Source organism: Hylobates moloch, unplaced genomic scaffold, assembly GCF_009828535.3.
Source record: "Hylobates moloch isolate HMO894 unplaced genomic scaffold, HMol_V3 SCAFFOLD_24, whole genome shotgun sequence".
In the NCBI taxonomy this organism is placed as follows: Eukaryota; Metazoa; Chordata; class Mammalia; order Primates; family Hylobatidae; genus Hylobates; species Hylobates moloch.
Window position 1 is genome coordinate 1,694,768 of NW_026652299.1, and position 22,148 is coordinate 1,716,915.

The 22,148-nt window shown below is 54.7% G+C and overlaps 1 protein-coding gene across 9 annotated transcripts in view; it reads right to left on the bottom strand.

The window, feature by feature from the left end:
* The window catches only part of MAD1L1 (mitotic arrest deficient 1 like 1), a 405,930-nt gene that overhangs the window by 150,465 nt on the left and 233,317 nt on the right, over nucleotides 1-22,148 (bottom strand). For 8 of the 9 annotated variants that reach the window (XM_032145960.2, XM_032145959.2, XM_058434334.1 and 5 more), the window contains one exon: nucleotides 10,425-10,513. In XM_032145960.2, coding sequence (XP_032001851.1) covers nucleotides 10,425-10,513 — 89 coding nt within the window. Of the gene's footprint in view, nucleotides 1-10,146; nucleotides 10,165-10,424; nucleotides 10,514-22,148 lie in introns of those variants that run through there. The other variant, XM_058434337.1, reaches the window with a different exon arrangement.

A 22,148-nucleotide genomic window follows, 5' to 3' on the forward strand; every position in this document is an offset into this window, starting at 1 on the left:
ACCACGCCCAGCTAAGTTTTCCATTTTTAGTAGAGACGGGGTTTTGCTATGTTGGCCAGGCTGGTCTCCAATTCCTGACCTCGGTGATCCGCCTGCCTTGGCCTCTCAAAGTGCTGAGATAACAGGCGTGAGCCACCATGCCCAGCCTACTATATAATTTAAAAAGTAAAAAAATTAAAAACCTGCTGGGCTATGTCCTATGTCTTACTGTGGTGGTTGCATGCTTGTGCAAACATTTGTTGAAACGTGACGGTGGCACGTGGTGGGGGAATGGTGGTAGAGTTGCAGATTATTGCTGGCATTCTTTAGAACTGCAGGCATGTGGTGATAAGAAGTGCATCCACTTTTATTTGCTTTAATTATTGTTTTAAAACTCTGAAGATAACACAGCCTCTATGACCTGCTCCCTGGATAAGGGTACCACTGCCCGCCCTTGGTACTCACTGACCATGAACTCAGGTTTAAATGAATCCCTCCCATTGTGTGCGAGTTGCGCCTCAATACAGCAGATATCCTTCAACTCCTTCTCAGGCCCACAGTTAGAATTTAGTGGTGTGGAGATGCATGCAGTGCCATGCAGCGCCCACAGCCAGCCCTTCAGTGTGCGAGTTCCACCTCAATACAGTGACTATCCTTAAACCCTGTCTCAGGCCCGCAGTTAGAACTCGATTGCGTGGAGATGCATGCAGTGCCATGCGGCGCCCACAGCGAGCCCTGCACAAATGTCAGCTGCCTCTCACTGCAATCATGGCCACCGCTGCTGCTGCGGGCTGTTGCCGTCACCACTAAAAACCACAAGGGATGGGATTTCTCGGTGCAGCCAGGCTCCCACAGGCTACAGTCGGTCTTTTTAGACAGACAGAATTCTCTCGCACAGAAGTCAAAACATGGCCCACCGTTCACCTTCGTTCTCACTAGATGAAAACGCGAAACCACTCAAGCTCCAAAAGGGGTTAATCAACTATATGTTAAGACTTATAAAAACCTATAAAAACATGGGGAAGTGTTCACGTTATAATATATAGTGGAGAAACAGGATGCAAATGATGCGTGTTTCACTTAAAAAAATATATATATAAATGGAAAAATCATCAAAGACTTCAGTTAAAGATGGTGGCTTGAACGTGTGCATTTAAGTGTAATCTCTCTCAAAATCCCGGTAAAACAAGGGTAAAGATTTTGCTTACTTTTTTTGAGGCATTTACCTGAAGACAAAGAAAATAAAAGAAGGCACAGCATCAAATAGCCTTTAGAATGGAAGCTGGAAAGCTTCCAGACAGATGAGTGGCAAACGACCCCAGAAAAGCTGACTCCTGCGCCAGCAATGGAACAGCCAAGAAGCTTTGACACCACAAGCTCCCCAGGTTCGGGGATACCCACCCCAGCAACAACTTCCAGAGGCAGGGAGGAGGGAGCACTGGAACTGCAGCGCTGGCTGGAGACCTTTAAAACAGAATGAAGACTTCATCACAGATTCACAGCAATGTGTGGGAAACGTACAAGGAGGTCCGTGTCCTCTTTACCCAATCTCCCTCAATGGTAACAACTTAAACAGCAATATCAAAAACGGGAAAACATGGGTACAATCCAGAGACTGCTCACCTGCCACCAGCTCACAGACACTTCCCTCCACGTCTACTCCCACGCGATCTGTCATATGTGTGGATGTGTGCGCCCACAACCGCCGTCCAGACACAGACCTGTCCTGACACCAGAAGGCTCGCCCCGCTGTCCTTTTATACACACATGCACCCCCGCGCCTAAACCCTGGCAATCTCTTCAATTTTCTGTGTCAAATTGATCTTAATTATTAACTGTTTGGTAGATTTCTCTAGGGAAACCATTTGGGCCTAGGGATATCCTTCTCATCTTTATGACTTCAATTTTTTTTTTTAATAGTTTACAAGACTATTCAGATAACCTATTTCATCTTGGTCGAGTCTGGTGGCTTGTGGGTTCTGGGTGGCTTGTGAGTCTGCTGCTTCAAGTTGTTTGTGGGGTAACACCCTCTGCTTAATGGCTACAGGGCCTGTAGTGATGGCCCCTATTTCATTGCTGATATTGATGATTTTGGTTGTGTCTTTTTATTTTTGTCAAATTTGCTAGAGATTTGTCAATTTTATTGAATTTTTTTTCCAAAAAAGCCCCAGCTTACTGTTTTAATAATTTTCTCTATTTTCTTTTTCAATTCCATTGCTTTTTGCTCATTGTTATTTCCTTCATCCATGCTTGTTCTGGGCTATTCCGCTCTCCTTTCTCCAGGTTATTGAGATAGGAACATAAATCAGAGACCATTCCTCTTTCCCAACGTGAACACTGAGCGTGACGTACTTCCTTCTCAGCACCAGTCTAGCTGGACCCCACTTACTTAGATGTGTGTATTTCCATTATTGCTCGGTGTACTTATTTGTACTGGGAGACCTCCTCCCCCACACGGGCAATGCAGACATGTGTTGCTAATTTCCTGATGCTTAGAGACTTCCCTGTTGTTCTTCTGTTACTGACATCTAGTTTGGGTTCATTCCACTCGGAGCACAGTCTGAGTGAATTCGATTCTTTCGAGTTTACTGGGGTCTCTTTGATGACCCGTGATGTGATCTGTTGTGACTGTCCTACGGGAATGCAGAGGTAAGAGTCCTCTGCTCTCGGACAGGGCGTTCCCCAGACACTGATTAGGTCCTGCGGGTTGATGGGGACACTCAGTTCCATCAGTCGCAGAGGGTGAAGTGTGAGTTCTCAACTGTAAATGTAGATCTGCCCGATTCTCTGTTCATCCCAAACACTTCTGCGTCCTGGGTTTTGAAACTATTGTTTGGCTTGTGTACATCTAGGCGTGCCAGAGCTGGGGGCAGAGTGGGAGTTCTGCCACTGCACAGACCTGGTGGACACCATCCTGGCACACACGGAGTGCGGAGGTGCACCTGCTCACAAGGGTGGCGGACATGCGGGTGTGAACTGGGCCCCTAGAGTGGGGATGCGTACCCCACTCACCCCACGGACGGGTGAGTGTGAGCTCAGCCCCTAGAGTGGCGATGCATACCTGCTCATGAGGGCCACGGACAGGCGGATGCGAGCTGGGCCCCTACAGCGGGGAATGTGTACCTGCTCATGAGGGCCACAGACAGGCGGGTACGAGCTCAGCCCCTAGAGCGGGAATGTGTACCCCGCACACGAGGACCATGGACAGGCGGGTGCGAGCTGGGCCCCTGCCTGTCTCGCCAACACCACGGACAGGAGGCATGAAGGGCTGCCCACAGCCTCCCTGCTGCAGGGTGTGGGGAAGGCCCTGCTGAGCCTCTGACATGGGCTCCTGGGGGTTCAAGACACCCCTCCGCATCCTGCTCTGCCTCAGTGCTGGGTGAGGTGGAGGCTCCGTTCCCTGCTGGGCACTGGGACACTAGTGGACCAGAGAGCCAGAGCTGGGCCTGCCTCTGCCGAATGGCACCAAGGTCCCTGCCATCAGCCCTGCTGACCCTGCCCAGCACAGACACAGGAGCAGTGCCGGCTGCTGAAGGCTGGGGCAGGAGACATGCTCCCTGAGGGGCCACGCTGATGACACTGGGCGGGGACAGGGCACTCTGCTGGCTTCTGCTTCTGGGAGTGAAGGGCAGGAGCCTGCATGTCACTCTGCACATCCTGTGTAACATCTCCGGGCTGAGACAGGCCGTTAGGTAAGGCACGGACAGGGTGCCCCACCGCAAGAGGAGTCCTACACTGGCGACATGCTTCCCTGCTCAGCCCCCAGGGGCTGGCAGCACAGGCCCCCCCACCAGTCACCCAGGCTGAGAGGAAAGATCAGAGGCCCCTCCCAAGGGCTCCCCAGTGGAAGACCCAGCCTGATTCTGCGGAGAAGCACAGGGCAAACCCACCCTGGCACGGGCAGCTGGGACCACCAAACGCTTAAGGAAATCATCCAGAAAGAAAAGAGTAAGGTCCAACATTGGCAGAAAAACAGCAACTTAGAGCAACAGAGAACAGGGTTCACTAGGAGAAGAAAACTCTAAAAAGCACTATTATTAACATCAAAGACACAGTGACCCCACTGCACTCATGAACACTGACAGGATGTTTCATACATAAAAGAATCCTCAGAGAACAGAAACACACTCTCAGGAAACGAAGAGTATGGCAACAAATAAAATAAGAACAGGTTAACAAAGCTGAGAAAATACAGCAGGTAGGACAAAAAGAAGGAAAACAGGATCAAAAAGATTTAAAAGAGAGAAAACTATTCAAAAATCCAACATCCAAGTAACAGTTTCAGAAAGAAGACACAGAAAACAGGAGAGGAAATGATCAGTGAACAGAGCCAAGAAAGCTCTCGAGAGCGGGAGGGCGTGAGATGCCAGAAGGAAAGGCCCAGAGTGCCCAGCACAGCACACAGAGCAGGCCCCGGTCAGAGTGTGTGGGTAACCTGAGGATGCTGGGGACCAGGGGAGGCGGGCAGGCTTTTGGAGAGGAAGCAGCAGGTCCGGGGCACAGGACCCAGGCAGGCAGGGCCCTGAGGAATCAAGCTGCAGGCCGGACCTAGGGAGCGCACCTGCCTTCACTGGCTGTGGTCACCGGCCCCACCTGCAGAGCCCAGGCACAGGGGCCGCTGTCGCTGCCGGCAGCCAGGCAATGGGCAGGGGTCAGCTCTGGTGGTCACGGGCCTGCTGACAGTGCTGCCCAGCCAGGTGGAGGCGGCTCACCAGCCTTCACCCTGTTGACCTGGCTGCCTCAGCCTGCTCCTGAAGCTGCTCGGGGGAGGGAGAATGAGGCCACAAAGGCTCCCCAAGTCCCGCCCTGGGCTGCTGATCCCCAGATGGGCTGGGCAGTCCATCACCGGGCCCCCTCGGGGCCACACCCTTCCACCTGGGTCCATAGCATCTGAGGGTGACCTCTTTCCGGCCGCAGCTGTCCTTCCAATGGGACCAATCACTTGTACTCCAGACCCGGCCCAGCCAGCAGGCTCTCCACGGTGGGCAGCAGGAGCAGCTGCAGAACAGGACAGAACCAGGGAAAACCAGTTCCACTTTCCCAGGCTGTATGCTCCCTGGCGGCCTGGGCTGGGCACGGTGAGCTCAAAGATCAACCCACTGCCCTGGAAGCTTGGCAGGCAGGGACTGTCTTTCCAGTTACCTCTATGTGGCTTCATGAGGAGACTTAGAGCAGCTGTGTTTAATGGAGATTTGTTGGATGAAAAATGATAATTTCTACAAAAGAACATTAAAAGTCTAGCACCTGGCCCTCTGGAAAGGATGTGGGCCTGGGCACTGCGTCCCTGGGGTGTGAGTGGAGATCACAGAGTGTCCTGAGGAGTGGGGACCTCGGGTGAGTGGGGTCATGGGTCACCTCTCATCCCCTGAGGCAGGCCAGCGTCTCCAGGGTCCCCAGCACCTCCCGGGACCCAGAAGGCATCACATGGCTGAGAAGCAAGGGCCCGAGTGTGACTAGCAGGCACTGGCACAGACAGGCGAGCCTCTGGAATTAGCGAGCGTCTAACCAGTTGCTAAATCCACAGGCAACATTTAGGATTTGCTAGAGCTGCCATTTGACAGCGGAGAGGAGTAGCTCAGATTTGTTCCAGCTGAAAGGGCTCCTCAGCTGCTGCCTCTTAAAAATCCCCACCAACGCTCTCTCTAGCTTCTGTGTTGAAAAACGATGCTATGTGATACATGTCATTCACATACAACAAATAGATGGATGTGAAAATGTGAGTGTGCATGTGGGCATAAGCAGGCGCACATACATGTGGCTGTGCATGCGTGTGTGCACGTGGGCAAGAGCAGGCACACATGTGTGGCTGTGCATGTGTGTGTGAGGACCATCCCTGGTCCTCCTGTGTCCGAGATTGGTGGGTTCTTGGTCTCACTGACTTCAAGAATGAAGCCGCGGACCCTCACGGTGAGTGTTACAGTTCTTAAAGATGGTGTGTCTGGAGTTTGTTCCTTCCGATGTTCGGACATGTTCAGAGTTTCTTCCTTCTGGTGGGTTCGTGGTCTCTCTGGCTTCAGGAGTGAAGCTGCGGAGCTTCGTGGTGAGTGTTACATCTCATAAAGGCAGTGCGGACCCAAAGAGTGAGCAGCAGCAACATTTATCCAAAGAGTGAAAGAACAAAGCTTCCACAATGTGGAAGTGGACCTGAGCCGGTTGCCGCTGCAGGCTCTGGCACCCTGCTTTTATTCTCTTATCTGGCTCCACCCGCTCCTGCTGATTGGCCCATTTTACAGACAGCTGATTGGTCTGTTTTGACAGGGCACTGATTGGTGCGTTTACAAACTTTGAGGTAGACAAGGTGCCGACTGGTGCATCTACAAACATTTAGCTAGACACAGAGTGCTGATTGGTGCATTTACAAACCTTGAGCTATCCTTAGACACAGAGTGCTGATTGGTACGTTTACAAACCTTGAGCTAGACACAGGGTGCTGATTGGTGTATTTACAATCCTTTAGCTAGACATAGAAGTTCTCCAAGTCCCCACCAGATTAGCTAGACACAGAGCACTGATTGGTGCATTTACAAACCTTTAGCTAGACACAGATTGCTGATTGGTGCATTTACAATCCTCTAGCTAGACATAAAAGTTCTCCAAGTCCCCACCGGACTCAGGAGCCCAGCTGGCTTCAGCTAGTGGATCCCACGCCGGGCTGCGGGCAGAGCTGCCTGCCAGTCCTGTGCCACACGCCTGCACTCCTCAGCCCTTGGGTGGTTGATGGGACCATGCGTGCAGAGCAGCGGGCAGCACCCATTGGGGAGGCTCGGCCGCATGGGAGCCCACAGCGGGGGGCGGGTGTGGGCTCAGGCATGGCGGGCTGCAGGTCACAAGCCCTGCCCCACGGGCAGGCGGCTGAGGCCCGGTGAGAATTCGAGTGCAGTGCGGATGGGCCGGCAGTGCTGGGGAACCCAGCACACCCTCCGCAGCTGCTGGCCCGGGTGCTAAGCCCCTCACTGCCCAGGGCCGGCAGCGCCGGCCAGCTGCTCGGAGCGCGGGGCCCGCCAGGCCCATGCCCACCCAGAACTCGTGCTGGCCCATGAGCGCCACGCGCGCAGCCCCGGTTCCTGCCTGCGCCTGTCCCTCCACATCTCCCCGCAAGCAGAGGGAGCCAGCTCCAGCCTCGGCCAGCCCAGAGAAGGGCTCCCACAGTGCAGCGGCAGGCTGAAGGGCTCCAAACAAAATGGTGGGGACGAGAAGCTTTGACCTTGATGTAAAAGATATCAATGATAAAGGCCTTTTCTTAAATTGTAAAAATGAATAAACCCCAAGCATGCCAGCCCACACAAATCTGACACACGCCTGGCCATGCTCCCATCAACTGCAGAACGAGAGGTTCTAGGTGCCAAAAGGCCCAGCAGAAAGTAGAGTGCCATCTCAGAAAGCGGGGAGCCCTGCAGCGTGATGCGGGCTCCTGCGTGGGCAGCCACGGGCCGGGACACGCTGACCTTCCTGAAACCTCCACGGATGCTGGAAGCCACAGCTGCAACTCCCCAGATTTAAGCACCTACTCCACCACCTCCCACGTGGCTCCTGGGGACTGGAGGACAACGGTGGAGACCACCCCGCCTCGCATGGCATTCAGGACTTTGCAGGGTCAGGCACCAGCCACACCAGCCTGGCCCTTCCCGACTCGCTGCTATGCATGGCCTCTCCCCCTGCGCCCACGTGCCTCCAGAGGCCCTTCTCCATGATGACAAGGCGTGGCCTCTGCTGCTGGTCCCAGCTCCCCCTCTCACAGCAGACACATATTGAAGCCTGTCTGGTACGTCATCCAGCCTTGGCGAGCTCCTGACCTGCCTGGGCTGCCCTTCTGGGCCATTCCTTCTGTCTCGCTACACACGACCCCCTCTCTGAGGCCCCCAGGCCTGCTGCTCTGTGTGGCAAGGGTCTTTCTCCCCAGGCGGGGCTGCTCCTGCAAGTCAGGGTGTGTGTGGGAGGCATGTTTTGTTCATCTCTGCAAAGGAAAAGCCAACTCCAGCTTCAGAGGGGCTCCCAGCACCGATGCTTGGCGAGCAGGTGGCAGGGACGGCCTCTCTGCCACTCTCCTCCCCCTCCCCAGGCCTGGCAGCCAGTGCTTTCTCCAGCCACATTCTTCCACTTTAAAGCCTCTAGTGCCTCCCATCGCTGCTAGGAAAGAGACTGCACACTCACCATAGCACCTGCCCGGTCTCCAGCTTCCCCCACCCCACACCCACGCTCATCCACAGCCCCCGACCCCCATCAACCTGAAGACCGCACGCAGACGCACTTCCTGGGGAGACACCCGCTGTCACAGGACTACGTGCACCTCACAGGCTGTAACGACAGAGCCCCTAGGTGAAGAATGGCCCCCAGGTCCCCAAGACACGGAGACACAGATGAAGACGGAGAGCGCGTCGGGGCCCACTCACCACTCCATCAGCCTCCATGCTCAGCCCTAAGGACGCCACGGCACACACTCGGTATCTCAACAGCTGAACAGATGTAAATCAAACCACTCAGACTCCGGCGGGTGTCAGAGAGGGCGATGTGTAAGGCACAGCCCATGCATGAGGAATGCTTCAGAGACGCTGGAGGAACCTCGAAACTAGAAGGCATCACAGCTCTCACGTGCAGAGCACTTCCTAGGCCAGGGCCAGACTAAAGGCAGCCCTTTTCCTGCTTTACTCTCGGCAACCCTGAGAAAGAGGGGCCATCCATGGGTGAAAACCGGAACCCCAGGGAGTGGGTGTGACGAAGCAGAGGCTGCTGCCGCGGGGGGTCCAGGGGCCCACACACCAAAGCTGTGTGGCCAAAGGAAGGCTGCTCTCTCCCCACTACCATCTCACTGCAGGGCCATCAGATGTCCCCTGGAGCTGTCTCGGTCCCCTGTTCTCAGTTCCTCTGACAACCAGGAGAAACCCTGGATGCCCAGGGCCTGGCCTGCTGCAGACACTCAGAGCAGAGGAGTGGCCAATGCAGGAAAGCCATGGGCCTCCTGCCACCCCACCCTGTGCCCACAGCCACCACCTCCCACAGTGGATTCTGGCAGGACACTTGGGTTGCCCCATGGCCACTTTCAACCCACACTGGACGGGGCAGCGCCAACACAGGCACCGAAGCAGGGCCCAGAGCTCCACCTGCGTCTCCGTGGAAACCTCTTGCCTGAGGACCCTGATGGGTCCCACAAGGCGGGGGAGGGGAAGAGAGCTCTAGAAGAGCAGCCCGGCCCGCAGACCCTGCTCTAGGGGCGCCGTGTGCAAGCAGGAGCTGGGGTGAGGCTGCCCTAGGACAGTGCGGTGGCAGAGAGCTGGCAGCATGTCTGAAGTGCAGCCCAAGGGCTGCTGGACACGCCTGGCTGCCGCACTGCCCGGGCTCTGCTCTGAGCCACACTCCGGTGCAGCCGTCTCGGCACAGCACTGCCATGCAGCTCCTGCAGCTGCAGACCTGGCTCCAGCGCCGCCCTGTGATGGAGGACCTGCTCCCTTCTGAGCGTCGGGGACACTGAGAGGCCCCCACTGTCAGCACTGGCTGGAGAAGTGCTGCTGAAGAAAGGCCCACACCAGCAGAGACAAGTGTCCCTGCAGAGAGGAACCTAGGTGGATGGGATGTGACTTACAAAGAAAAGCCCTTCCTGGAAGGCAGTAGAGGAGCAAGACTTCACTCCAGCCACCCACGGGGGAGCACACAGAGAAGGGCACAGGCTGGAGAGAGGGATAGGAGGCTGCCAGAGGACGTATCTCCCGCACTTCCCTCCTCTGGAGAGGGCATACCTGAGCATGCGCACCTCCCCGCTGGGGGACATGCCTGAGCATACACACTTCCTTCCTGGGGGGACACGCCTGAGCGTGCGCACTTCCTTCCTGGGGGACACGCCTGAGCGTGTGCACTTCCTTCCTGGGGGACACGCCTGAGCGTGCGCACTTCCTTCCTGGGGGGACACGCTCACTTCCTTCCTGGGGGACACGCCTGAGCGTGTGCACTTCCTTCCTGGGGGACACGCCTGGGGAGACAGCCTGGTACCAAGGCCTTTTGAGGGACAGCCTGAGGTGTGAATTTTTTTCTCCTGGGGGACAGCCCATTCCTTCCTGGGGGACAGCCTGGGTGGATTCCGTGCCCACTTCCTTCCTGGGGGACACGCCTGAGCGTGTGCACTTCCTTCCTGGGGGACACGCCTGAGCGTGCCCACTTCCTTCCTGGGGGACACGCCTGAGCGTGTCCACTTCCTTCCTGGGGGACACGCATGAGCGTGTGCACTTCCTTCCTGGGGGACACGCCTGAGCGTGTCCACTTCCTTCCTGGGGGACACGCATGAGCGTGCCCACTTCCTTCCTGGGGGACACGCATGAGCGTGCCCACCTCCCCCGACCCCGCAGGACACACCTGAGCACGTCTGCGTCTTCCTCCGTGGGACACACCTGAGCGTGTCCGCCTCCTCCCCCGCAGGACACACCTGGGCGTGTCCACCTCCTCTCTGGGGGACATACCTGAGCGTGTCCACCTCCTCCCTGGAGAACAGGAAGCTCTGTTCGGCAGAGCTGGACTGAGACTTTAGCATCTTCAGCTCCATCTCCAGCTAGAAGAAAGCAAAGGACAGAGGGTCAGCAGACAAGAGCGCACCCAGGTGTGTGGGGAACCCCCACCCAGGCCCCTGAGACCGCCCCTGGCAGCACCCCCGACCTGGGCTGGGAGCTGCGGGAGAGACCGCTTTCCCGGAAACCTGAAGCTGCCAGGCCACACAGCACTCTAACTTTGCAAACTCAAGTTCTCTCACTTTTTTGTCACTTCCGTCTCCTGAATAGCAGCAGTTGCACAGGCTCACGGTGAGGTGTGTGGGGCAGATGTGAGAGTCTCTGGGGAGCGGACACACAGCTGGTGAGAGAGCACGCTCCAACGCTGCTGTCGGTTTGGTTTAACAGCCACAGCCGTCGTTTATTCTGCTACTTCCAATTCCTCTACAGAACAGCATAAGACGCTGCACCGCCCAGGAGGGAGCCTGGATTCTTTTTTTTTTTTTTTTTTTTTTTTTAAGAGACGCAGTCTCGCTCTGTCGTCCAGGCTGGAGTGCAATGGCACAATCTCGGCTCACTGCAACTTCCACCTCGCAGGTTCCAAGCGATTCTTCCGCCTCAGCCTCCTGAGTAGCTGGGACTACAGGCGCATGCTGCCACGCCTGGTTAATTTTTTGTATTTTAGTAGAAATGGGGTTTCACCATGTTCCCCAGGCTGGTCTCGAACTCCTGACCTCAGGTGATTCACCCACCTCAGCCTCCCAAAGTGCTGGGATTATAGGCATGAGCCGCTGCGCCCGGCCAGGAGCGTGGATTCTAACTCACCCCTACACACCTGGGGTGGGAGGCATCGGGGACAGCAGATGGTGGGGAGGCCAGGAGCCAGAACGGACTGCAGGCTCAAGGAAGAGTAGGGCGCAGATGGGGGCCTGGTCAGGCAGGCTGGCGCAGGCTGAGGGGCTAGGTAGGCACCAGCTCCAGGCTCTGGGGGTGCTAAGGGAGGCCCACCCAGAGACGCCCCTCACCACTCCTGGGGTGTCTCACGGACAGGATCCGATGGACTCAGGGAGGTAAATCCTGCCCCCGGCCCAAGTCAGAACCTTGTTCCCGCCAGTCCTGACCCACTCCAAAGCCCGGCTCACCCCATCACGAAGGGAGGAGGAAGGGCAGCGTGGCCTCAGGGAGGGAAGGATAGTTGCCAGCAGGTACCAGGGCAGCCGGAGGCCCCCAGCAGTGAAGCTGCAAAGCCTGCGAGACACGATGACTCGAGGGGGGGACAACACCCCCTGGGCTGGGGGCCAGCAGGAGCCTGGGAAAAAGGGCACTGGGGCAGGGGGTGCACAGTATGCAAGGGGGTGGGATATGCTAATTACCCTGATCTAATCACCATACGTTACATGTACTGAAACATCACTATGTACCCCATAAATATGTACAAGCATCATGTGTCCATTAACAAGAAAGATCTACAGTTCAGACAACAAACACGGAAGCCCATGCCCTGAGCAGCCTCTCCCCAACTTCCAACCCCAGCACCACAGGCCCCCGACTCTCAGCCAACCAACGTTGTGAGGTTTGAGCATATGTTCCTTCCGGAGGCTGCTGGTGCACATGACAGCATGTTTATGTTCTTCCTCCCACCACACTTTATTTAACAAAAATGGTAAGATGTCCTACACATCATTTGGTACCTTGCTTTTTTTCACTATATATATATATATGTGTGTGTATATATATATATACACACACACACATAAAAATTTATACCTAAATATATATATATATTCCGAGACAGTCTCGCTGTGTCACCCAGGCTTGAGTGCAGTGGTGTCATCTCAGCTCACTGCAGCTCCCGGGTTCAAGCAATTCTCCTGCCTCAGCCTCCCAAGTTGCTGGGATTACAGGTGCACGCCACCAAGCCTGGCTAATTTGTGTATTTTTAGTAGAGACGGGGGTTTCACCATGTTGGCCAGGCTGGTCTTGAACTCCTGACCTCAAGTGATCCACCTGCCTCAGCCTCCCAGAGTGCTGGGATTACAGGCGTGAGCCGCCGTGCCTGGCCTTTTCTTCTTTCTAACTTATCTTTGTAGACATGATTTTAAATTTTTGTTTCCCGGCCCCTTCACTAAATTCCAATCTACGGCAGCAGTTCTCAGTTGATTCTCTGGGCACACAATCTTATCAACAGCAAAGAGGGATAATTTTCCAATTTTCCTCCTCCTTCCCAATATTGATACCTTGGGTTTCTTTCCCTTGTCTACTTTGGATGACTAGTATCTCCAGAATAATACGAAATCACAGTTGTGATACTGGACATCCTTAGGTGGCCTGTGGCTTCACTGGAGCTGAAGCCAATACTTTCTTATTTACAGCACGTCACCTTTGGCTTCAAATAGGTATTTTCTATCACGGTGAGAAATTACCTATATATTCCTATTTTATTAAGAGTTTTTAATCAAGGCTGAATGTTGGATTTTGTCAAACACCTTTTCAGCAAATATGAAGAGGGTATCCTATAAATTGATATCCTAAAATCAAGCTGACAGGCTGGTCCTGGAATAAACCCTACTGCATATGATGTATTTCAACCTCCTGCTGAATTTCGCTCGTGACATGTTAACACTGACACTGATACATGTATGCATGCACACATGCATGCACACGCACACACACGCACACACATGCACACAGATGTGCGCGCGCACACACACACACACACACACACACACACACACACAGGCTTGTAAGGCCTTTGCAGTTGTTGGTGTCAATGCAACACTTCCAGAATGCCTTCCCCTCCTTTTCCTACTGTCTGAACTGGTTTACACAGTGTTCAAAGTATCTTCACTTTGAAGATCTGGTAGAATTTTCCCATGAAACTGGCTTGGCCTGATGCATCTTCTGTTTCTTTCCTTTTGTGGTGGGGGAGAGCAGCCATGGCAATTTTGGGACAACGTTTTTCTACAATGATTGGTCTGTTTAAAATTTCTCTCTTCCGGAGTTGGGATTGACAGATAACATTTCCCTAAAATGTCATTCATTTCCTACAGATTTTTAAATTTATTAAAATGGAATTGAGATATAATTCATAATTCCTTTTATAGAATTCAGATAAAACTTGTAATTCTTCTCAATTTTTTTAATCTTTGCTTTTCTTTCCCATCGAGGTATACATAATTTACACGCAGTAAACTGCTCAATCTTATGTGCACAGCTTGATGGCTTTTTATACATGTCCACACCTACGTATCCACCATCCAGATCGGGACACAGAATTCTCAGCACGCCTGAAAGCTCTCGCAGGCTCCTGCTCAGCCAATAGCTCCAGGTAATTAGTCCTGTTTCTTATTTGGATGGTGATACTTTCTATCAATTTTTTATTAGAACTGTGAATAATTCATATGTTTTATTGGTTTTATTTCAAATAACAGGTATTTGGACTTATTATTTCTACCATTTTTCACTTTCCTATTAACTTCTGCTTTGATCTTTACAAATTGCTACCTTTTTGTTTCACTAAGGTTTATTTTCCTTTTGTTCTCCGACTTCTTGGGTTGAAGGTCCAATGCATATATTTTTACATGCTTTCCTGTTCAATGATATAAATATTTAAACTTGTGAGTTTAGATGGTTCCCACAGGCTCTGATGAGAAGTGTTTTCATGACAATTTTCTTCTACATCTTAGCACTTTTGAATCGTACTTCTTTGAACCAAGAATTGTTTAAGACACAGTGTTTTGTTCTGTTTTGGGTTTTGTTTTTTAATTTCCAAGTGTTAAGAGCTTTTGTTTTCCTGATTTTGTTCTTGATTTCACATCACATTGCAATCACAGAAGTTGTATTAGTTCTACTTATTTTAATTTATAAAGGCTTTCTCTATTACCGAATACACAATTAATCTTTGTGAATGTTTTCTATGCGCTCCCTTTAACATGAGTATATTCTCTAATTTGGGGGATATGGGTTTTACGCACATATACATTTTTCTGTTATTTCCATTATTCTTTGCCCACTTGATATATCGCAGATTAGGACATAAATTCTGCTACTGGCGTCTTTGACAATTTCCCCTTGAATCTCTCATTTCTGCTTTTCCCTACAGTGGTGACGTATTATTTGGCTAACCCATCCGCACCTCGCTGTGAAAAGCGCCCACCTTTGTTTCTGAGCGGCTTCCGGCTTGAACCCACACTGCATCGAGATCATAGCTCCTGCCTTCCAGGTTCGCATCATCGGGATGCCTTTGCTTCCCATATTTTCCAACATGTTTGGTTTTGCTTTGCAATCCAATCAGGAAGTCCTTTCCTTTCAACAAGAGAGTTTAATCCATCTATAACTTGATTTGTGTCTATTTCTGTTGTATTATTGTTGTTATGCTTTCGATTTTGTAGCTTTTACATCTATATCATTCTGTGGCCTTTTTAATCTAGTTTACTTTTTTGCGTGTAATTCTCTCGAGGCTTAGAAAAGTGTGTGTGTTTTACCCTGGTTGCTTTTATAACTCAGCTTTGTTTCACACCTATAATTTCCTACTAGGGAGTACCTACTGTATCTCCTATGTTGAGTGCCTAACTAGTCAGATATATCACCCTCACTGTTTATACAGTCTGTGACGGTTCATTCAAAGTGTCCACTGGACAGGACCTGGGGTACTCAGATCAAAACACTTTCTGGGTGTCTCTGGGAGCGTTTGTGCATGAGATCAGCATTTGAATCGGGGACTCAGCAGACTGCCCCGGGCAGCACGGGCAGGCCTCTCCAACCCCTTGAGGCCCGAATGGAATGAAAACTGGAGGAGGTGAGCGTTCCTCCCCTGCCTGGTGGCCTGAGCGGGGCAGCTCCTGTTTTCCGCCCGGGACTGGGGCTTTCACCACAGCCTCCGCTGGTTCTCAGGCCTGCAGAGCTGGACTGGGCACAGCACGGGCTCTTCCAGGTCTGCTGTGCGCAGATGCAGACCACGGGATCCCGGCTCCATGGCCAGGAGCCAGGCCCTTACACAGTCACTCTTGGGATAGACCAGTCTACTGCACCTGGTGCTCTAGGAAGCCTAACACGCAGCTCGATCTACTCTCCCCACCTGATACTACCTTTAGATGGTGTGTTTGTGTCTTCGGCTCTCAACGGCGAGGACACCATCCTCATGTTCTCTCCTCCCTCTGCCATCCTGACACTTCTTTTTGAATATACGACATGTAGCACTTACATTTCCCAGCTTCCACATTCACTTCATCTTCCAGTTTAGGAGATGGAACTCTTGCTGTGGGTTCTTTAGGTAGTTTTTCCCATGATTCGCCTCCCTGTGCATCCGGTCACCCTTCCTTCCTGTGCTGCCCCCTCTTCTGCCCTGAGACCCTCCGGGTCCCGTCTCACGCATCCCCCGGCCTCACTGTCTCTTCCTGGAGCGTGTGCGTTCCACCCAAGCCTCACAGACTCTACCGCCTCATTAACTTTTATTTCTTGGCAAAATGTCTGGATAGAATTTTCATCTGCTCAATGTCCTCCGTTCTTCTGTGAAACTTTCTCTGCCACTTGTTTTTCTTCTTTTTCTCTTTTGCTCTTACGCAAATGCACGGAGTGACCTTTACTGCTCACTGCTGAAGATGAGTTTTATTGAATCCGGCTCTGTGCACAGGTTCACAGTGGGGAAGGACAGGCCTGCTTCCTTTTATCTGAAATCCAGTGACAGTTTTGCTGCGAGTCCAATCAGCCCCCAGTAGCTCCCTCCAGCAGGAGAGAAAGGACGCTGTGAGTTCTCCTGAGAGCAAATGTTCTCTCTGCCACAGATGCGGCTTCAAGCACATGTGATGCACTTGTGTGACCCCTCAGCTCAGCACCAACCTCTGCTGCAGCTTGGAACCAAACGCCAGTCCAGGGACCCCTGTTCCAGCTGCTGCCGGCCCCCCCACCACGGAGCCAGGGTCAGGGGCTGCCTCTCGCAAGAGCTCCTGCCAGCAAGGGAGTTCTACTCAGCGGCTCCCTTGCGGAGCTGTCTCCACCGGCACTGCTCCAGGCTTCCCTGGGGATGTGTCTGCTCACTGCACTCTCCTGCACCATGGGCTGCCTGCCTCTGCCTGGGGCTTGGTTTGCAGCTGCATTTCTGTTTTGTCGAAATTTAAGTGCCATTTTGGTTTTCATGCTTCTTGTTATGTGTGGATGATTTCCAGGAAACAAGGGGGAAACGCTGATGTATGCCACAATGTTCAGAGCAAAAATCAAGCCCTTTTATTTTAATGTGTAACCTTAGACTCATAACTAAGCTCCCAACTGTATTCTCACAGTAGCCAATGTCTGCCCCCTCGAGCCTGTGCCCAACACCCCCAGCCATGCTGCAGGTCCTCCACCCACCCTGCACCTCCCCGCCAGGCCAGCTCTCACACCTACATCCCCCTCCAGGCCCATGGCACAGGACAGTAGCCACAGAGGGGCAGACCCACGATCCATGTCCATGGGTCACCTTACACCTACACCCCCGCTCCCATCCGCCATTTAGATCCAACTGAAATGCCGCCTTCCCCACAATCTGTCCTGGCAGCTCCCTCGCCCCTCCCCTGCCAGCTGGAAGTGCCCACGCCCACTCCTCTGTGACCGCACCCTCTACTCCACCACACCACACGGTGACTGGGCACGTGACTCTCCTCCCTACTGGATGTGGGGTGTTCCCTGGAGGAGACGTGGCAACCATGTAGGGCCCCATTGCCAGCACAGAACCTGGCACACAGTCGGTGCTTGGACAGGCACACGGGTGGGCAGACGGTAGGCACGGACGCAGCAATGGCCACTTCCCGGGCATGTCCAGTGTGTGTGTGGCCGAGCTCGGAATGGGGAGGTCCTGGGGTGGGTCAGAGCACCCAGGATGAAGCAAAGGGAGCTGCTCAAGCTGAGCAGACAAGACCTAGAGTCTGCTCTGCTCTCCACCAATTTGAGAAGCTGTGTAGACATGCCAGTATTTAAAAGAAGGAAAGCCATCGGGGAGGGGGAAAGAGGCAGGTGGGGGAACAGCAAACGCAAGGATGGTCCTGAGGTGCTCTCGGCACCAACTGCAGCGCCTTCACCCAGCCACCAGGCCCACATGGCAGGGTCACGGCCGCCCAGCAGCCCCGGCTCCACGTCTTTTCTCCTGGGGACTGGGCAGCCGAGAGTGGAGGGTGCAGAGGGCTCCTTGTGAGGACCTGGGGGACTCGCTGGCAGGGCACGGGCCTGGGGCAGCAGCGTTCTCAGAGGTCACTCACAGGCACCTGTGCCTCCAGCCCTCGCCGTGACGACGGGGATACCACCACCTGTCCCTGGGTGGGAAACTCGGGCTCCCAGGCATAGGACCATGTCTAAAGCTCCGATCTCGGGCAGCCTACAGCCTAGGGAGGGGGCTGAGCTGGCAGGAAGTCAGGCAGGCCCCTAGGAGGCACCCTCACCGAGGACCTGTAGAACGCGTACTCACACCCGGGGCAGGCCCATGAGAGGCGGGAGCGGCAGGAGGTCCGTGAGGGAGGGAGACCTAGAAGGAAAGGAGTAGCAGGCAGACGGAGCAGCGTGCGGAAGCGCAGGAGGGAAGGTGGGATCCAGGAAGAGGGTGCTGGGGATAAGGAGAGGGCCCTGTTGAACACTTCCCGACATGGGGGAGAGCTCATTCATTATTCATCCGAAGGTCACAGAGCAAGACTCACCTCCCGGGGGCAACTGTGTCCCTGCATCAGGTGGCGCACACAGCAGCCTGGTCGTCCCTCGTTCAGGCAGCACACAGCAGCCCAGCCATCCCCCGATCAGGTGGCACACACAGCAGCCCGGCCGTCCCCCGTTCAGGTGGCACACAGCAGCCCGGCTGTCCCCCATTCAGGCTGCACACAGCAGCCCGGCCGTCCCCCGATCAAGTGGCACACACCAGCCCGGCCGTCCCCCGATCGGGTGGCACACAGCAGCCCGGCCATCCCCCGTTCGGGTGGCACACAGCAACCCAGCCATCCCCACCACAGGGACCTGAGGCCCAGGCACTTTGTGGAGCGCCCAGCCTACAAGACTTCAGCGCAGACAGATCAGGGCCCACCAGTGCAGTGACAGGGCAGGGAAGCCCTCCACAGCCAGGCCTGAGGACAGGACACTGCTCTGGGCCCGGCCCAGGCACAGAGCACTCAGGACCTAAAACCTCGTTTACTCTCTCATGCCTGTGTCACGGTGGCTGTGAAGCAGCAGCACAGTCCCTGACGGACTCTCTGGAGGACCCGGCAGCGCTCCAGGGTGGTCTAGGCACACAGCGTGGCTGGGGAGGGCAGCACCACGGACCAGCCCCTGACGGACTCTCTGGAGGACCTGGCAGCGCTCCAGGGTGGTCTAGGCACACAGCGTGGCTGGGGAGGGCAGCACCGTGGGCCAGTCCCTGACGGACTCTCTGGAGGACCTGGCAGCGCTCCAGGGTGGTCTAGGCACACAGCGTGGCTGGGGAGGGCAGCACCGTGGGCCAGTCCCTGACGGACTCTCTGGAGGACCTGGCAGCGCTCCAGGGTGGTCTAGGCACACAGCGTGGCTGGGGAGGGCAGCACCACGGACCAGCCCCTGACGGACTCTCTGGAGAACCCCGCCGCGCTCCAGGGTGGCCCAAGTGCACAGCGTGGCTGAGGAGGGCAGCGCCGCAGGCAGACTTCTCGGGAAGGGCCGTGATCCCACGGCAAGAGCCTGGAGGACAGGATTCCCGGCAGCCACGGCTGCCTTCCAGGGGCCCTGAGTGTGCTCTGGGCAGTCCTAGCACTGAGCCTGTCTGTGGAAATCATTCTCTCTGGGCAAACCCTGTGCCCGCACCAGGCTGCAGGAGGCAGGGCCATGTGTGCCTGGCCCCTCCACGCCCCTTCCCAAGGCCCACAGATGGCCATCTCCTCCCTGACAAGGCCCTGACACCCAGCAAGACAGAGAGCCCTTCCTGGGCTGCCTCACAGGGGCCTCTCATATCATATACCTGAGAAGGGTCTAGTATCTAGAACACATGAAGACTCTTACCACTAACCAGCAAAACAACCCATTTACAAAGCGGGCAATGGATGGGACAGACACTTCTCCAGAGAAGACAGATGCGTGGCCCATAAGCACAGGGTGAGCAGTTCGGGACCACTGGCCTCAGGGGAACGCAAACAAAAGCCACAGGAGCCACTTCACACCCGCCAGGACGGCTCTAATGAAACGTGGAAAATGGCATCACTGTCACTTCTCTCACGCCCAAGAGTGTTCGTGTCCTCTTATACGATTAGTCTGGCTAGAGGTTTATCAATTTTATCTCACAGAAACAGATTTTGGTCTCATTTACGGAACTCAACTGTATGTTTGACTGAGATGAAGCAACCTGTTGATTTCAGGTGGGGCCGACAGGGAGAAGGGAGCAGAAAGCCGGGCATGGGCTGGGAGCCCTCAGAGGCGGGAGCCACCCCACCCTGGAAGACAGAACTCGCACAGCACCATGTGCATTGCCCAGACCCAAACTGGAACAGGCGTGGGGACCCTGGGAGAGCAGCCTGAGGGTGAGCACAGACGTCCCGGCAGCAGCTCCAGCCTCAGCGTGGACCAGCCTCAGTGCAGGTTGGCTTCAGCATGGACCAGCCTCAGTGTGGCCCGGCTTCGGCATGGCCCAGCCTCAGTGTAGACCGGCTGGCCCCATGTCCCTCTGCCTACAAGGTCCCTCCCTCCTGGAGTGCAGGCCTGGCCTACCAGATCCACTCATAGCCCCAACCTTCATGAAACATTAATGCTAATGGTCCTTGTGGCAAACTCACTAGTGCAGCATAACCTTTAAATAGAGACCTTGCATTTGGTTTAATTTGGGAAGATGCAGGGTGTGCTCCCAGGGGCCTTCCCTAATGCCACAAACTAATAACAAGAGGAGGAGCTGGGTAACTCCCCCACCGCAATTCTAATTAACGAGGCTGCTGCTGAGTGCCAGAGTGAGGGCATCCACATGCACGTGCACCCGCCGCCTAATTGCCAATTCACGTGGCATCCCCGAGTCTCAACTGCACCCTGTACCCCGTGAGGTGGTCAGGCTGAGGCCCAGAGCCTCACAGAGCTCTGGCTGCAAGGTGACAGCCTGCATCCCAGGGCTCCCCGGGGCTGACTGGGGCAGAGACTCCAGGTCTCCAAGAGATGAGAGGGTGCTGAGGTCAGAGCTGGGCATCCTGGCCAGAGGCCACCTTTCTGCTCAGCTCTGCACCCTCTGGCACCAGGAAGGCTTCTGGAGTGGCTGTGGCTTCCTGAGGAGGCCTGGGAGGGATCTTAAGTGGAGTCCACTCTCCAGTTTCCTTTCCAGCCTGGAGGGGAGACAGGCGCTGTGGGCCATGGACAGCCCTCTTGGCTCACCCAGCCGTTTCCTCGTGAGCACAGATGTGCGCCTGAGCTGGGAAATGCTTTCTCCTAGAAAACGGCATCCCAGCCGGAGGGCATGTCCTGGCCAAATGTTTGCCTGAGGCCACCTTCATTTCTCAGGATGACTCCTCAGGCACCGCCCCTGGGACGAGGCTGCTGCAGAACCAGAGCAGCTGTGCTCGGAGGAACCGGGACCTCACCACCAAGGCTGCAGCGTGCCCAGGGTCACCACTGCTGGTCTCACGAGCACCTGCCCACCAGAGCACCACTGCTCTGACTTCCAAGCTGGACACCCAGCCCCATTTACATTCACGGAGGAGCGTTGGGAAGCCAGATGGGTGGTGTCTGCGTATGTGGCTTCCAAGGGCTCCAGAACCTTCGCTGGGATCAATGAGGCTACCTCCTCAACAGGAGCAGTTGTTAACACTGGGGAGGGGGCACAGGTGTCAGAAACCTTTTGGAGACGGCCACTGCCTTCTGGAGAAAAACGTGTGCACGTAACGGAAATGTGTATGCAGCCTCAAGGGCTTCGTGGAGAACTGAGCACCTGCCCTGGGATGCTGGATAAAAAGCCCCTGCTTAGAAACAAGCCTGAATTTGAAAGCTCTCCCTACAGAAAGGGCCTCCCTCCCTCCTATCAGCTCCAATCCTACATCTGCCTTTTTAGGACATCTGAGGCCACCTCCTGTCCCTGTGAAGCCTCTCGCTGTGGAAGTTAACTCTGCTGGGGGAGCTTGGGGAAGGCTGTCTGCCAGGGCTGCTGGCTGAATCACAGGCAAAAACAAGCCCCCAGGCGGCCCAGTTCAAGGGAAAGTCCCAGTGTCTCCAGAACAGGCGGATGCGAGGATGGCATGGGCTCCACGTCAGGGAGGCAGGCAGCAGGGGCAGGTGCCACCATTGTGGGCCTGGGGCCAGAACGGGATCAGCTTATGGAAGATACTCGTAGCTGAGAGAAAAAGCTAAGCCAGAAAGGGCCACTGAAGAGACACGACAAGTTTAAATCGCAGGAAAATGCTTCGTACTTAGGATGAGGGCACGATGTTTCCCCTATACGGAATTACTGCCATAATTTTTCAAGATAAATGAACCAATTTCCTTTCTTGTGGTCACTATAGACTCACTCTAAGTTTCATGGAGTGGAATGCACAGGGGACTTCACTGCTCTGAGTCTGAAGTGCCCACCTTCTCCTCATCCCCGCCCCCAACGCCCAAAAGAGGCCCCCATGGGTCACATGGCAAGTGTGCAGACAGTAGCGACATGCAGGTGACTGGGATTCTAAACCACCCAGGAACAACCCTAGTGAGCAGTGGGCAGGACCCACAGTGCAGGGAGGGGACAGGGCTTCTGGGGGAGCCGCACTGCGA